Source organism: Ursus maritimus, unplaced genomic scaffold (genome assembly GCF_017311325.1).
Source record: "Ursus maritimus isolate PB19 unplaced genomic scaffold, ASM1731132v1 scaffold_16, whole genome shotgun sequence".
NCBI lineage: Eukaryota > Metazoa > Chordata > Mammalia > Carnivora > Ursidae > Ursus > Ursus maritimus.
Genome location: NW_024424008.1, coordinates 7,543,751 through 7,561,725, shown reverse-complemented (window position 1 = coordinate 7,561,725; position 17,975 = coordinate 7,543,751). Strand labels below are relative to the sequence as shown.

General features: G+C 44.4%; 1 protein-coding gene and 1 pseudogene across 2 annotated transcripts in view; one reads left to right on the top strand and one right to left on the bottom strand.

Annotated features, from left to right (window-relative positions):
• Positions 1–17,975, top strand: part of CLPB (caseinolytic mitochondrial matrix peptidase chaperone subunit B) — a 138,167-nt gene that overhangs the window by 32,227 nt on the left and 87,965 nt on the right. For both annotated transcript variants that reach the window (XM_008707307.2, XM_008707308.2), the window contains exon 4: positions 17,800–17,903. In XM_008707307.2, the coding sequence (XP_008705529.1) occupies positions 17,800–17,903 (104 nt within the window). The remainder of the gene's footprint in view (positions 1–17,799; positions 17,904–17,975) is intronic.
• LOC121102873 lies at positions 6,720–7,052 on the bottom strand (annotated as a pseudogene).

Below are 17,975 nucleotides of genomic sequence, written 5' to 3'. Positions count from 1 at the left end.
GCACAATGATCTCTATCCTTAAGGAGACTAACATCTTGTGAATTGTTATTTATATATGTATTTTTTAACTTAATTTTGAATAGTAAAGACAGTACTATTTTGTTTAATTTTTAATAAAAAATACAGTACTGTAGAACAAAATTTTAAAAGTATGTATGGGAACTTAATTTATAATTTATTCTCTCCTTTTATTTCCAAAAAGGGTTTACAGTGACTCAAATTAAAATACAAATATAAATGTACACAGGAGAATTAAACCTGGATCAGGATCAGAAATCATATTGGTAAAAGGAAAGATAATTGTATCAGGATTGAACCAGAGATTTTCTTTTCTGAAAATAGGTTTATTGTTTTTGTAAAAATAATATAGAGAAGAAAGTAGCAGTCAACTGAATTCCCCCTATTTAGAAATTGAGCAGTGTTGTGTGTGATTTCACGTAAATGGGACCACACTATACTCACTGTAAATCAGGTAACTAGTGGAATTAATTATTACTTGAGATTGAAGTTTCCTGATGAGCAAGGCAAAAAAAAGGATACAGAGAGTTTGGTTCTTCAGGAAAGAAGAACTTTGTTCTGACACCCCTTTATATTATCATTTTATGTATCCAGCAAACATTTTTTAAAAACTATACTGCATCTGGTGCTGATGTGCTAGGCTGTGAGGGGGTTCAGATAATAAGCACCACAGCCTTTGCCTTAAGAAGCTTCCTTGGACTGCTGACATCAAGGACTTGAGTAATGTGATGGCCATTGTCTTCAGTAGCCATTCTGCCAAAGATTTACCAACATTCTACTAGGATGATCCTTTTGCCAGCCCTAGTAACAGCTTGGGTGTAGTAGTGACTTGAGGAGCAGTTGCTGGGGGCTGACCCCTTTTCCATAGTGAGGCCTCCATAAGCCTCATGCTACAGGGACTTGTTTAGCTTGCGTCTGGGTGCCTCATTCTGTGTTGCACTTTGACCCAGCCCAGCTAAAGGCTAAGCCACAGGGTCCCAGAACGATCGCTGTGACTTAGCATAGCCTTTACCAGCTCGTGCAAATATACCCAGCCTGCAGCTAAATTCAATTAGTTTTTCTTTAAGAAGGGAAAGAAATCCAATTTTACCAAACATGGACAGACGGTGGAAGGCACTTTGATGTTACAACTTCTCAGTGATGCTTTACTTAGTCACAAGTTCATAAGCAAGAAGGCTTAATTACTTGGGAAAACACAGGATTAAAACTGGACACAATGGCTGAGTATCCGCTCTTAGGCGACTTGATTCGAACCCATGTACCCAGTTCGTGTGTGGTGCAAACTTTGATGTGTGCTATGACAAGCTGAAAGTCATGACCCCCTCAGGGAAGCTCCTTCACATGGCATTTGCAGGATGTGTAGGCGGAGAGGCAGGGCCTGCCAGGCCTGTTTGCTCAACTTTGATGTCCAAGCAGCCACAGGCCCCACTGTTTGCTCTTTCACTGAAGGATGGATTGGGAGCCTCCTACCTTTCCCAGTGGACAATGGCCAGCAATGGAGTGTGACGACTGTTGACCATTCCAGGAACCTGGTGGACCAGAACAGGGCTGTTGGGAGGTGCAGAGCCTGGGGGGCCAAAAGCTATTTATAAGACAGCCATTTCTCCAGATGTAGCTTTCCTTAAAGTCTAATGTTGGTTGGGTGCTCATATGGAGGTGAAATAGCCTCATGAGTTTTAGCAGGTATCAACTACTGCTTGACTCTCCATCCAGTGGCACTAGGGTATTTGTAAACTGAAGGTTTAAGTCTGTCCTGTTTCCTTCATCAGTTTGTATATGCAGGGGATAGTGGGTTGGCAGAAAAAGGTATGATTTAGATCCTTATAATTTTTAATTCCTCAAAAAAGAAACTGTCAAAACACACATCTGATAAAGGAATATTATCCAGAAGGTATAAAGAACTCTTACAAATCAGTGATAAAAAGACAACCCAATTTTTAAAAAATGGGCAAAAGATTTGAGCAGACATTAATGAGAGAAGAGATGGATGGCAGATAAGCACATGAAAAGATACTGAGCATTAGTTATTTAGAATGGCTAAAATTTAGAAAACCTGACAATACCAAGTGGTGACAGGGATGCAGAACAATTGCCATTGTTGCTGATAGGCATGCGTTATGCTGTGGCCACTTTGGAAAACACGTCAGCAGTTTCTCATAAAGGTGAAACATATATTTACCATGCAACCCAGCAATACCAGCTCCTGTACCTACTTTGTCCATGAGACGTAACAGCATACATCTTCAAAAAGACCTGTGTGCAGACATTTATAGTAGCTTTGTTGATGATCACCAAAAACTGGAAATCACCCAAATGTCCATCAGCTGGTGAATGGACCAGTTATGGTACATCCATACAGTGGACCACTACCCTGCAATTTAAAAAAAAAGAACTGTTTGGGGGCACCTGGGTGGCTCACTTGGCTAAGCGATTGCCTTCGGCTCAGGTCATGATCCCAGGGTGCTGTGATTGAGCTCCCCTTCAGGCCCCTTGCTCCCAGGGGAGCGTGCGTCTCCCTCTCTCTCTGACTGCTGCTCCCCCTGCTTATGCTTGCTCTGTGTCCAATAAATAAAATCTTTTCTATGTATTTATTTTTTAAAGATTTTATTTATTTATATGCCAGAGAGAGAGAGAGAGCACAAGCAGGGGGAGCAGCAGGCAGAGGGAAAAGCAGGTTCCCCACTGAGCAGGGATCCTGATGCAGGACTCGAACCCAGGACCCTGGGATCATGACCTGAGCTGAAGGCAGACGCTTAACTGAGTGAGCCAATAATCTTTAAAACAAAACAAAACAAAAAACCCAAAAACTATTCACACATGCAGAACAGGGATGAATCTTTTTTTTTTTTTTTTTTTTTTCAGAGAGTGCATGCAGGTGACTGGGGTAGGGGGAGAGGGAGAGAGAGAATCATAAGCAGGCTCCACACTCAGTGCAGAGCCCAGCACGGGGCTCGATCTCATAACCCTGAGATCATGACCTGAGCCGAAATCAAGAGTTGGATGCTTAACCGACTGAGCCACCTAGGTGCCCCCACAGGATCGAACCTTAAAAGCCTTATGCTAAGCTAAAGCCAGACAGAAAAAACTACCTATGGTATAACTCCATTTATATGACAGCCTGCAAAAGGCAGTACTGTAGGGACAGAAATCAGGTTAGTGGCTGCTAAGATTTAGGAGTAGGAGGAAAGGGCCCAAAGGAACTTTTGGGGTGATGGAAATATTCTAAATCTTGATTGTGGTGGTGATATACAACAAAAACTCGTCAAATTGTACATCTTAAAAGGATGCATTTTACCATGAGTAAATGATACTTCAGTAAATTGACTTAAAAAAAACTTTTTAAAAAGCCAGCATCCCTGTCTAATTTTCATTATTAATTGTAACCTGTGGCATACTAAGAATTCATGTTTATAGTGTCAAAATGAATTCATATAGTTCATGGTCACCGGGAATGTTTAGATTTCCTATTGTTGATGGCGTTTCACATTAGAGTACTGTATACTCTAATTGTTAGTAGAGAATAAAGGTTTGTGAATTCTCATGATTTGTGATGTCGTGAAGTATAATTACTGATGAATAATGATAAATTCACTTACAAGTGATACACAGTGAGCTTATATAAATTCACAGCATATCCTACGATTCTTAATAGTAAGGAAAAGGTGCAGGGTACAGGACTGAGAGCTTGCCTCCCATCCCACATCATCCTCAGACTCCTTGTCCCTGGACTGCCATGCCGGGAGACCACCTAAATAGTGTGGCCGTTGTGGTGCTTCAGGAACCAAAGATCCTGAAAGAGGAGGGTGGTGTGGGGAGATTCAGATTTGAGTCCTCTTGGGCTTGCTGGTTGCTTTGAAAGCCCCTGCCTTAGAGAAGGTGAGACCGTGAGGCAGAGCTCCAGCAAAACTGTTTGAAATTCCGCACAAGAGTCTCCCTCCCTCCTCTGCCTTTTCTCCCGGAGTGCATTTCATCAGCATCGGAAGAACTGCTTCCCGGCACTGCCTTCCCTGCTTGGCTGGGGTCCCTGAGGAGCTGATCTAATGAGTGGCTAACACGCATTTGCCAAGGCCTTCCTGGATGTGGTACCTGGGCTTTGTTAATTTTAAAATGCCGCCATCCTTGGCTGAAGACCATTTAATTTCCTCTTATAGCAGTCGTTTATTTTTAGCATTTGCTTATTTTCCCTCCACCTTACTAAGGCGATGGGCGGGTGGGCATTAAACCCTGTCTTTAATAAACCAGCAGCCCCAACCAGATTTCTGTCCTGCAGAAGAGGCTGCGCGGGCCTTTCTCTGTGGGGCTAGCAGCCGCATAGGTGTTTTTACAGTGATGCTGCTCTTGCGGCCGGACCAGGGGCAGGGTTCCTGGGAGGCTCTCCTTCTTTGCTGGCTGGCCGGAAGCAGAGCAGGTCGAGCACCTCTGCACCTGTGCTTCAATGCAGGTCCTGAGGGGGCCTGACCGCATAGAGGTCTATCCTGCCTGAACGGCCTACAGCCTCTTCCTAGGGTCCCCAGCTTGTTCTTGGCCTGGCTGTTTGTTGCAGAGGGGTGCTTCCTTTGGCCCAAGGAGGCTGAGCTTTGCGCTGGCTGGTTTTCTGACTGTAGTGGTGATCATAGCTATGGTTGTGATTGGGTGCCTTCTGTGTGTGCCAGGCCCATGTCAGGCACTTCCTGTGTTGTCTCTAATCCTCACTGCAATCCTAATAGGAAAGAATCATTATCCCTATTTTACATATAGGGAAAATGAAGCTCAGAGATGCCCATGGTTGTCTAATAAGTGAAAGAGGGAGCCAGGACTTGAAACCAGTTCTCTTTGAACCATGAATTCTCATTCTTTCCACTGGATATACTGCCTGTGGAAGGAAGGGGTGGGGAGCAAGGCCACCACTAAGAGGTGCCAGGACCAGAGTCAAGTCAACTCAGTCAAGGTTTTTTGATGACCCACTGGTGTCAAGACATGCTGGATGATTATGAGAAGTCTAAAAACAGACGGACCACTTTCCTTGTCTCGAAAAGCTGACAGTCAGGGGGTACCTGGCTGGCTCAGTTGGTAGACCATATAACTCTTGATCTTGGGGTCGTAAGTTTGAGCCCCATGTTGGATATAGAGCTTACTTAGAAATAACATTTTTAAAAAAAATCTTAAAAAAAAAACAAAAACTGACAGTCAGTAAAGGGATAAACAACCCCCCCCCCCCCCGCTTTTTTAACCTGTAGAATGAGTCAGAATGTGGTCAGTGTCCCAGAGAAGAGCACCTGGAGTGCCAGGCAGAGATCATGCCGTGTAGAGGTGAGATCATGAAAGGAGGCCTTTCACATGAGGTGGGCCTTGAAAGATGGACAGGATTTTGATCGGTAGAGGTAGAGAGTAGAGGGACAGCATTTCTGGAATATCATTAGTACCAGAGGACCAGTGTGCACATAGGTTCACAAAGGTGGTAGTGTAAGAATGTGCCAGATCCAGTTGGAGGAACTGGCAGAGTCTAGAGACCAGAGAATGTGAAGGAAAGGCCTTATCCAACATTGGCCACAATCCTCTCACTCAGTCTGTGGTAGTCTAGTGTCCGTACGTCTGTGGCTCTAGAGCCAGATTACATGGGTTCAACTCCTGTTCTTCCTCTTACCAGTTATGTACCTTGGCAGGTTCTTTCACTTATCTGTGATTGTTTCTTCAGCCATAAAATGGGGATAATAAGCAAATCTACCCCAAAAGGCTGTTTTGAGGTTTAAATACGTAAATATTGTATTGTTTGGAAGAATGTCTGCCATACAGTAAGCACTCGATAAGCGTTGGCTACTTTAGTTAGTAGCATAGTAGTAGTGGTGGTGGTGCTTAATTATTATTATTACTGCTGATGGTGGGTTACTCCAGGAGGAGGTTAGTTAACAGTCTGCAGGTAAGCCTGTCTTTGAATCTGGGGTATTACTGGTCTCTTACCAACACCTTTAGGTGGCTCAGAAGCAAAAGGGCTTTGGAGATTCTTTTTCCACTCCTTTTCAGCTAAGAAGCTGGGCCTAGAACATGAGACCCCAGAGAAGGGCACTTTAATGTAGGACTGGCTCTTGCCCCAGGTGGCCACCTGCCTGATGCAGGACAGTGCCCAGTATTTCCCAGCAAAGAAGGGTGGGTGAGGGTGCTGGCCAGATGCCCGGAATGCCAGCATCATGCCCCCAGAAAAGTGTGCCGGGCTTGATGTTTCTCCCACTGCTGCTGTGGCCGATTATGTCTGAGTAACAGTCATTTCTAATCCCATTTGGAATCGTTGCTCAAGATAATCCTGTTTCATAGTAATGATATTCCAATTCCAGCATGCACCGATTCTAGTTTGGCAGATGCATGCCTTGACCTTAGGCAACCCAAGACAGTGCTCCCTGGAAAGCAGTGCCAGCTCATTTGCGTAACATAACAGTCGCACGGTAACCCCCCTTCTCCAACACTATATCCCGTCCTGGGGTTCTGTGTTCGGTGCTTTCATGGAGAGTATCATTTGGGATCAGGGGGACATCCAGCGCTCATCCAATTCAGCTGCTTGGGGAAGGGTGTTCCACTTCTAGGGACTGTGGTATGGTTCACTCCCACACCTCTTTTTAAAGACATTAGACCCACGTTGTGCCATGAGCTGCTTGCTTGCTTATTTATTAATGTATTTATTTTTATAAGAGAACAAATTTACACCTTTATTTATTTACTTTTCAGTAAGTTTAAATCCTTGAAGGATACAGCATCACATGGATTCTGTGGCCAGTGGCTTTAGCAGGAAAGTTGCTTCAGAATTTGGCAAGAACCATGCCACCGGTTCCATGAACATGAGTTACTTGTCCGTAGATTACTCTGGTTTTGTTCAGTTTGCCACCAGGAGTCACTGCATTGTTCTTTGCTTTGTACACCTAAGCACATCTCTTACCTAAATAGAATTCAGTTTCATCTCGAACATAAACACCTTCAGTTATAAGAAGAGCTTTGTGCTCCCTCTGGTTTCGGAGACCTCACTTATAGCCAGCAGAAATGGCCTTGGACCACAGCGTTCCAGACATATTTGTCGTTTTAGGAGTCCTGTTCCCAGCAGGCCTCCATAGGCTCCGAGATGGCAGAAAGAGATGAGTTGCTTATTTAAATAGGCCTGCAGGCTAGTGGATCAGGAGTATACAGTAATGTAGTAGGTGTGTCTGGGTTTCAGCAGGGTATTTGTGTCTCATGATACCCACATGAATAAAGTATGATGTGGAGAGTAGTTCAGTCAGATGGTGAATGACCTGTTTCATGTGTTGTGTATATATGATTGGAGATTGGAGAGCAAATTCTAGTGGTGAGCCACGGGCCCTGTCCTATTCAGTTACTACATCGCTGACAACGTTGAGATCATGGATGAATGCCAACCCAGTTGGCAGATTAAATGAAGCTTAAAGAGGGAGGTAATATGTTGGGTGCAAGAATCAGGGATATTGAAAAAAGAACTCAGTGGTCTAGAACAATGGTTAAATCTGTGATGATAAACATTAATGGGGATGAGTGTTTAAGTCGGAAATTAAAACCAAAGCCAACTGGAAAATCCAGGGTGAGGAAGACCCAACTTAGCAATAGTAGCAAATAAAGCCCAGGAGCTGACAAAAAGCTCTGTGTGTGCATCAGTGTTAAGGCCCCAGAAGTGAACTGATTCAGCCAACATTTACTAGTCTGTACTGGGCCTTATGTGTGAGGACCAGATGGTCGGGCCACAGGCCCTGGGTGGGGGAACACATAATCGAATTGTGTGTGACATAGTGGTAAGGAACAAGGGCTCTGGAAGGAGACTGCTTAGGTTTGAAACCTTCTTCTACCTCTTACTAGCTCTGTTTCCTCATCTGCAAAATGCGAATAATAACAGCCCCTACCTCAGCGTAGGGTGGTTGCGAAGAGTAAAATGCACGTAAAACTGTTCAGTGCAATGCCTAGTGTGTAGTTAAGTACTTAGGAGGTATCTGCTGGCATTATTAATATTTTTTGGTTTTTTGTTATTATTTTCATCCAGAGTCTAGGAAATATACCAGCCCCAGCATTCTCTTATAAATCATACTGTGCTGAAATCCCTAACAACCAGGGCTTGACCACGTTGGCCTATAGGTTCAGCAACCATGTATTCTAGAGCACAGATCGAAAGACATGGAAATACGGAATTATATTTAGAACTAAGCTAAGGATGTGAAATCGAGATTGTCTGGGAAACCCTGTGATGGGTGATCTTGGTTCCATGGCCTTCTCCTTAATGTGCCATGGCTTCCTTGGGCCATGCCCCAAATGATCTCACGTTGTCTGGGCCCACCATTGATTTTGACCCTTGGTCATCTGAAGGAGACTCCCTTTTAACCCAGCTAGCTGCTATGACCTGCTTTACCTTACCATCTGAAAATGTCGCTATCCCTGGTACATGGTAGAGGCTCAGTAATTATGGGATAGTAAAACAGACTAACAGATGGATAGTTGGATGAGTGAGAACCAGTGTGGTTTAGGGAAATGTGTACCAGGTTTGGCCCTACACAGACCTTGATTTGAATTTTGGTTCCTATGCTTAATTAACGTGAATACTTGGGCAGCTCATGTTAACCTTGCTGAGCCTCAGTTTATTCATTTATAGAATGGGGCTACTACCTCATTGCAAGTGGTTATGTGGATCTGGAATAGTGAATGTAAGGTGCTTAACACACCGTGGCTGCTGTGTTATGATTACTGATCTTTACCTTTTGAGGGAAGTAAACAAAAGCTTATTATCCCCTCTTGAGAAAATTGCGGCACATTTTCTACACAGGTACTTTGCCTCCTATGAATCTTAGTTTATTTCCTAAGGAAGCTGGCTTTAAAAAGAAAACTGCTCTCCCCACCCTCTCCACTCCCAGTCCATGCCCCCATGCGACAGGACCTTTAGATTTAACACATGCCGGTGCCTTTGGTCAGGCCACCCTGCTTTCCTGACCAGCGCATAGACCAGCCAGTAGACTGAATGAGCCACAGCTCATTTGACTTTCCAGCAAACCTCCTGAACTGTGACCTCTTCCTCCCTTCTTCGAGGTGTGCACTGGGTTGAGAATAGGTCAACTCTTTGTCTTCTCCTTGGGACCCGTGACACTCATCACAGTGACCCTAGGCTTTGGATGTGGGGGGTAGAGGGGAGGAGGAGTTCGAGGAGCTTCTCCTGAAGCTCAACATTGTGTGGGGACGACCTGGAGCTGGGATCACTGCCCTTCTTGCTTCACCAACTCCAGCTGCTCGCCAGCCGTCTTTGACACGCGCCTGGCCCAGCATAGGCCTCGGCCCACACCACAGGTTTCCTCGCTTTTTCCCAAACAATGTGGCCACCCCAAGCCCCTCCGGCCACTGAGAGCAGAAAGCCTTAACATCGATCGATGTAACTGTCCTCCCGTGCATTGTGACACCCCACTGTCCTGAAAGCAGGAGCTCATCAAGGTCAGTGTGAGCCAGCCTTCCTACATGCGCTCCCACCTCTAATCTAATTACAACCTGATCAGCAAATTAAAATGCGCCTCATGGGGGCTGTGGCTCCAAAGGGAGTTCCGTGAGTCTCAGGAGCTGCCGACCGCCCTCCTATTCATTTCCTCAGCTTTGTCTGACAACTGCCTGGTGGAAGGCAGGCAAGGCCTGGTGCTTGGGAGAGGAAGGTGAAGGTTTTCCACAGCTAAACTGCCTGTGCTAGTTTGTACCCTCAGGTGGGAGATGTCTGGGCAGGGCTTAGACAGTTGCATCTACCATTGTCCTCCATTTCACACCAAATAAAATAATGATTTTATTTATTCATCCTTCATTTATTCATGCACTCATTCAGAAAGTATCTACAGACAACTTTGACCCAGGTACTGGGCAAGGAGCTGGGAATGAAAATGAAGACATGGCCCTTGCCTCACAGTCTGGCAGGAAAGGCAAATAAAAGAAAACACGCAATCGTGGTGCAACATGATGAGGGTCACCTCCCCATGGGGGTGAGTAGCGCATTCTGGGTAGACAAATAGGAAGGACGTGGACCCAGGCTGGGGGTCAGAGAAGACTCAGTTGAGTTGGTGACCTTGTCCCTGAAGAGCCCTGAAGGTGATGGGCACTAACCAGTTGAAGCAGCAGCGGACACTCCCAGCAGATGTGGCACAGTTGATGGCCTTTGGTGTACTTCAGAGAATTCACTGTTTTCGCTGGGTCCTTAATCTTTCAGCCCCCAAGATCCACTAGATCATCATAGGAATTAGCAGTTCTGTAGTTGCAAGACTTCCTGAAGGAATAAACTTTTGGAACAAATGGTTAAGTTCAGTTAATGATTAATAGAAGGGGATAGGGAATCAGCCCTTTTAAAAAATCATGTCAGTGTCGTTTCATGTATATCCAGCCTGTTGCTTCTAACTGCTATATCGTATTTCATAGTGTGTGTCTACCACATTTAACTTACTTGTTCCCCAGTGGTGGACACTTGATTGCCTGCAACTCCCCACTGTCACAGAACGCTGGGATGAATGTCTTCCATGTTGCCCTTTATAGATTGTATAAGAATTGCTCTGGGAGATATATATTCAGAAGTGCTCGGTCATAGGGTAAGGTACTTTAATTTGATGAAGTATTACAAGATCGCCTTCTAGAGTGGCTGCACCAGTCTGTCGAACGGTCCCAGAACCCCTTGTCCTCTCCAACATGTGGCATTTTTCAGCTTTCTAACTTTTGCCAATTTGTGGAATTTAAAGTCATATCTCATTGTTTTAATTTGCTTTTCTCTAATAACGGATGAGTTTGAGGATCTCTTCATATACTTAATAGTAATCTCTTTTGTTTGTTTCTTCCTCTGTTGGGATCTCTGATCCTGCCTTTGTTGCTAAAACCTGACCTGAGGCGTAGTGCTCCCACGGTTGGTTAGCGCCTGGGAGTCATTATAGGGAAGTGAGGGGCAGTATAGCAGAGGAATAAAGACATGGACTTTGTAGCCACACTGCCCTGCTTTGAATCCCACCTCAACTCCTTACAGCTGAATGATGCCTTAGGCAAGTTACTTAACTCCTTAGTGCCTCAGTTTTCTTAATGCATAACCTGCCTCACTGGGTTGTTGTAAAGATTAAATGTGTTAGTATATATGAGGTGTTTAAAACTGCGTATGGCATGGGGGAAGTATACACAAATGTTAGCGCTTATTGGACTACTGTCTTCCTCCTGCTTAGCCACCCTCTGTACCCTTGAGAAAACAGATATTTGTACTAGCAGGTAGTAGAAACAAGGCAGAGAATAAAATAGTTCTCAGCTTAGGATCAGAACTCACCGTCACAACCTTCACCTTCAGTATTCACATGGCCGGATCTTTTTGGTGAGTCAGCTCACTTGGGCGGAGATAAGAACAGAACAGATTCTGATGGGCATAGGGGAAGGCAAGTACTGCTGCTAGAGCCAAGTCATTAAAAGAATTCCCCCATCCTCTTGGGCTGTACACAGCCTCTGAATCTCCAAATTAGGGAAATAGAGTCTGGAGATTAGTCTTTGAGGCTAGTAATGGCATTGGTTTTCTTTCCACAGACCACCAGAGACCAAATCCTGAGCTGGCTCAGAGAATTGCTGGTATTCTCTTTGCCCAGGGAGAACCTGTGGAGTAGTCAGCATAGACCCTTTGAGTAGAAATGTTTCTTGTTGTAGAAAGACATAAGTGCATGGAATGTATACTCTGCCCCCCTTTAATCGAGCTGTTAAGACCCTGAAGACCTTGCTCATACACCACAGCCTGTTTAGTACCAGCTACCCAAATTTAAGGCAGTAATACTTAAAGCCAAACCTACTAACAGGCAATAACCAGTATGCCAGCATCAGAACAGAGGGGAGGCTGCTGTTGTCCTTTGATAGATCACCTCAAATAGCAGCGTCTGCTTCCCTTGGTGTCATCAGATTCTCTTTTTACTCCTGACCTTGTACTCCCCTTGTTAGCCAGATAGATGGCTGGGCCAACTTACCATCTCCCCATGGAAGTCACCTTCTCCCAAATACAGTTCTGAACCTGGGGATTTTTTTCAGCTTCAGTAAAAAGCATCAAAGAGAAAGAAATCACTTTATTTCCAGAGTCTCACTGCTGCTCCTGGTGTCCGCTTCTTTTGCCTTTCCTTGACTTCTGATACCTGTATATTCCTCGGTTTCTGGCTGCCTACTTGGTTTGGGACCTGCAGTTCTTCTTTAGCCTCTAGTCCTTTACATCCGACCTGGCTCTTGACTCTGTCTTGTATCCGTGCTGCCTGGTCTCTGGCCCTTGGTTCTGTTTTACTCTGAACTTCCTGACACTTGCTGGGCATGGCCAACTGCTAAGCCTGTTCTTACCAGCTTTGCCTTAGCTTTCTCTAACCTGGCTAGTCTCCTACCCTGTTTTTGCCCTGCTGTAGCCCATAGGTCCAGGAAGTTCTTTGGTCATCAAAGCTAGCTTTGATCGCCAAAGCTAAGCATAGTCATGTAGCCCTCTAGCCTGATCTGGGCTGGCTTCTCCAAGAAGGGCCTGATCCCCCTGGAGGTCCGTATTAGATGCACTGTAAGTAAGTAATGTCTGTTGGACAGAATGCCTCCTAGCCATCTGGCAAGATGTTTGGTGTCACTCTTGGCCACTAAGTAGCCCACAGTTCCTTTAGTCCAGCTATACCCCCACAGTGGGGCTGCTGCTGCCTTTGAGTTTTATTAAAAGTGAAGGGAATCTTCTCTGAGGTTACAGAATGAGTCACCAGCTTGGTTGCTTACCCTCTTTGGCCTCCAAGTTTGTGAAGTGAATTGCCCATTCCCTTTGATTGGGTTAGCAGTCTGAGGGCCGAGCCTAGTCACTGTCTTCTCTCCATCCTACCAGACCACTGTCTGCCCTCCAGGGCCAAGAGCAGCATACTTGGTTGCTTGGACACGTCTTGCAGCCTGCAAATTGGACAGATGGAATCAATACTCAGGAACCTGGAGAGGCCCAGGTAGCAGAGTTAGTGACAGTAGCTGCCTAGAGGGACAGCCTGCCATGGGAAGGGTTGTGATTGAATGGTGATTGGACACAGCAGCTGAGGATTAACCAAATTATGTCCCTTTGAGTTTAGATCGACAAACCTTTCTCACTTGGATTTTAAAACAAACCACCTTGTGCAGAATATAGAAAGAAGTGCTGCCTTCTTAACACAGGGCTGTACCAGCATGAGTCGGGGGGGGGGGCGTGGTCAGGTATACATCCGTTGCTTACTTAGCCCAGATTCATGTTATTATCACTAAGATTATGTGGACAAAGGGCAGAGAGCTCATAGTTGTGGGCCCCTTCTATGTGCCATGCACTACTGAGTTTTACATACTCATAACCTGTGAGGGGGGCATTATTATCTCCATCATTCTGGTAAGGGAATGGGCGTCAGAGGTATAGTAACTTGTCCAGGATCAAAGACAGTAAATGATAGAGCTTTGAGTTGAACCCAGATCTCTCTCTGCTTGTTATAAAATATCATGCTGTCTTCCCAATTGAAGTGTCTCAATTCACATTTCTCTTGACTTCCCCACAGCCCAACCACAGGGTAAGGGACATAGTAATAATAATAACCAACGTTCGTTGAATACTTATTATATGTCAGATGGTGTTCTTTTTTTTAAATTTTTATAATAATTTTTTATTAGTCACCATACAGTATATCCTCAGTTTTTGATGTAATGTTCCATGATTCATTATTTGCGTACAACACCCAGTGCACCATGCAATATGTGCCCTCCTTAATACCCATCACCGGCCTATCCCAGTCCCCCACTCCCCTCCCCTCTGAAGCCCTCAGTTTGTTTCCCAGAGTCCATAGTCTCTCGTGGTTCGTTCCCCCTTCTGTTTACCCCCCCTTCATTCTTCCCTTCCTTCTCCTACCGATCTTCCTGCTATTTCTTATGTTCCATAAATGAGTGGAACCATATGATAATTGTCTTTCTCTGCTTGACTTATTTCTCTTAGCATGATCTCCTCCAGTCCCGTCCATGCTGCTGCAAATGTTGGGTCATCGTTCTTTCTGATGGCCGAGTAATATTCCATTGTACATATGGACCACATCTTCTTAATCCAGTCTTCAGATGGTGTTCTGAGCACTTTACATGCATTAACACAGCCGTGTGAGCCAGATGCTCTTATTATCCGTGGTAATTATGAGATTGCAAAATGATGATGTTCTAATTTCATTCTTCCTTTTACATTTATTAGTTGTCATTCTACAGTAGGGAAGAGCTTTCCTTTCATCCCATTAACTTACCTATTTTCAGTATGGAATTATGGAATCTTTTTTAACTCAATGGGTTATAATCCATTACTATCATTATTCATGTCGATTGTCCCAGATTTTAAAGCCAGTGTTCTTAACCTCTATACCATACTACCTCTCTAGCAGATATTTTTTCTCACTGCCTTCTGTGTTGGTTTGCTTATCTATAACGGCCTTTTTGTACCATCTTGGCTTTTCATCTTCTGGGAAACAGGAAGACCAATGCCAGTTTTATCCCAATTACGTGTAAACTAAGAGCAAATCCTTCTCCAAGTGAGAACCTGACAGACTCTACTGTGAATTCAGTATCTGAGTTTTAGACATGGATTTTAGCCGCTTAGAGATCCTTCTCATTTCTCCCTAGGGTTGTAATCGATACACTGGGTAGATTACCTCTGAAAGGTAATTCTTTAAGGTCCTTTTAGGTAAGGTGAATAGATACCTGAGATTCAACCTGACCATGTTAGATCACTTGTAGGAGAACCTCAGCTCCACGGGAGATGGATTCTGGCTCTTTAACTTACCTGTGAGGACTGTGTGACTGTGTACATGGGAGTTATTAAAATTCATCCATCCCGTCAGCAAATAATTGAGCCAGGTTCTATGCCTATTGGAAGGTAATGAAATTCAAGCCAGTTGGTACAGGGAAAACCATCAACACTGCTGATTACAGATACTGAAAAACTAACAAAGAAGAGAAAAACTAAAATTATAGTTTGACTTCTTAATAGTTATGATAGAGTAAAATTTTTTTTTTAAAGATTTTATTTATCCATCTGACAAAGAGAGAGACAGCCAGCAAGAGAGGGAACACAAGCAGGGGGAGTGGGAGAGGAAGAAGCAGGCTCCCAGCGGAGGAGCCTGATGCGGGGCTCGACCCCAGATCACCGGGATCATGCCCTGAGCCAAAGGCAGACGCTTAACAACTGAGCCACCCAGGTGCCCCTAGAGTAATTTTTTGAAATGCTTACCATTATGCCTTCAAAAGCATTAACAGTTCTAAAGGCCAGTAAGCAAAAGATCACAAACTAAGAGAAAAATGGTCAAAGGACATTATGAAAATAGACAGTCAGCTGTTGTGATTCATGAAAAAAAACACAACTGACCACTAAACACATATATTTTTTAAGTCCAGCCTCATTAGTAATCCAAGAAATGCAAGTGGAGATGGCAGTGTGATTCCATTTCTGCTTATCAGACTGACCCGTGATAAAGAAAAATAAACACCCTATTTTTGTGAAAGGGAGGCACAACAGTTACTCTCATCCTTCTTCCTTTGCTAGTTTTAAAAAAAAAATTGGTACAATCTTTCTGAAATTCAGTTCGATAATATTTATCAAAACCCTTAAAAAGGCTTACACTTGGGGGAGCCTGGGTGGGTCTGTCGGTTAAGCATCTGCCTACGGCTCAGATCATGATCTCGGTGTCCAGCTCCCTGCTTAGCGAGGAGTCTGTTTCTCCTTCCCCTCTGCCCCTCCCCGCAGTTTCAAATAAATTTCAAATAAATTTTAAAAATCTTAAAAAAAAAAAAAAGAGGCTTACACTTTTTTTTTTTTAAAGATTTTATTTATTCAACAGAGATAGAGACAGCCAGCGAGAGAAGGAACACAAGCAGGGGGAGTGGGAGAGGAAGAAGCAGGCTCATAGCAGAGGAGCCTGATGTGGGGCTCGATCCCATAACGCTGGGATCACGCCCTGAGCCGAAGGCAGATGCTTAACCGCTGTGCCACCCAGGCGCCCCAGAGGCTTACATTTTTGACCTAGAACTTCATCTCCTAGGAATTTAGCCAAAGGAAATAATCAGACATGTGTTACTGAAATATTAAAAATAATCTAATGTTTTACAATAGGAGATTGGCTAAGTAAAGTATACTATAGGAGAACGCTGTGCAGCCGTTAACAACAATGTGGTAAACAGATACCTAAAACATGGAAATGGGGCTCCTGGCTGGCTCAGTCGGTTAAGCATCCGACTCTTGGTTTTGGCTCAGGTCATGATCTCAGGGTCGTGAGATCCAGCCCTGCATTGCTCAGTGTGGAGTCTGCTTGAGACTTCTCTCACTTTCCCTCTCCCTCGCCCTTTGCCCCTCTCCCCACTTGCATGTTTGTGTTCATGTGCTTGCTCTCTCTCATAAATAAAATCTTTATTAAAAAGTGGAAATGTGTATGTTTGTGGGTGTTCAGAGAGAATTTATATATGATCTATTTTTGTAAATAAAAACATACATACATTGAAAAAACTGGAAGGATGTTACATATTCTAAAACCATTTTCTTCTTTTTAATTATTTATAGTTTCTGAATTTTTTATAGTGAGCAAGGCTTTTTTTTTTTTTTTTTCTCTCCTAAAGGAAAAAAGAAAGCATTAGCAGGAGCATGCGTTAATAGAAGGGAAGTGAACGTATATATGGAGCACTTCCTGAGTCAAGCACTCTATGTTCGGTGGTTTTTAAATTTACCTAATTTAATCTCATAACAAGTCTGTACATGCTCCTGCCTCTGGTTCTACTCCCTCCAGTCCATTCTCACACAGCCAGTGGAGTGATTCTTCGAGTAGCAAAGGTTTGGAAGGAAATACACCAAACTATAAATAGTGGTTACTCTTGGAATCTAGATTGAGGAAATGGATGTAAGGGAAGACTTACATCTGTATATTTTGAAGTGGGGAGGAAAAGCATATGTCGTCACTTCCTCTTTAAGCCCTTCAGTAGCGTACGTCCTCTCCCACAGCTCTTCCCCTTACACTCTCAGTTCCAATGCTACTTTCTTCAGGTGAAGCCCTGTGCTCTTTTGCCTCCAGGACTGTGAAAGCATTGAGACCTCCCACTTCACCATCCAGGTCTGGCTATGCAGCCTTCCAACTCTTAAGTTCCTTAAATTCCACATCCTCTGGGAGGCCTTTCCTGATCCCCGTCCTTGGTTCCCCACTGTATGTGATACTTCTTCTTTTTTTTTTAAGATGTATTTATTTACATGACAGAGCTCACACACAAGCAGGTGGAGCGGCAGGGAGAGGGAGAGGGAAGAGCAGGCTCTCCGATGAGCAGAGAGCCCGACCCAGGGCTTGCGGGGCTCAATCCCAGGACCCTGGGATCATGACCTGAGCTGAAGGCAGACGCTTAGCCAACTGAGCCACCTAGGCGCCCCAGTACTTCCTCCATCATAGCCTTTACCACGCACTGCTATAATTTCATGCTGAATTCTTGATATTCCCAGAAGAGCATAAGCTCCATGAGGGTGTAGACCCTAACACCTAGAACAGTGACTATGACACAGTAAGTGTTTGATAAGTAATTGTTGAATAAATACTTTGTATTTTGTAGTTGCGGAAACCTCGCCTTGGGGAGGTGTTCGATAACTTGACCAGAGTAGTCCGTTTCAGAGCTTTCCTTGTCTTTTACACTGGCAGAGTTTACGTTCTTTCCCCTGTACCACTCTCACAAGCAGAAGCAGCTCCGATCCCAAACATGCTTCAGAATCTGAGTCTCTACTTCCTCGGCCTTTCCAGCTTTTGACACTTGTGTCTTTCTGATTTCTTCCAGTGTGGTGCGGATCCTGCTTGCTGCTGGTGCTGACCCAAACCTTGGGGATGATTTCAGCAGTGTTTATAAGACTGCCAAGGAGCAGGGGATCCATTCTTTGGAAGGTAAGCACAGACTCCCCTGCTGTTCTGAGCACTCTCCTCCCTTTGGCTTCTCGGCAGCCTTGCTCTGTGCCA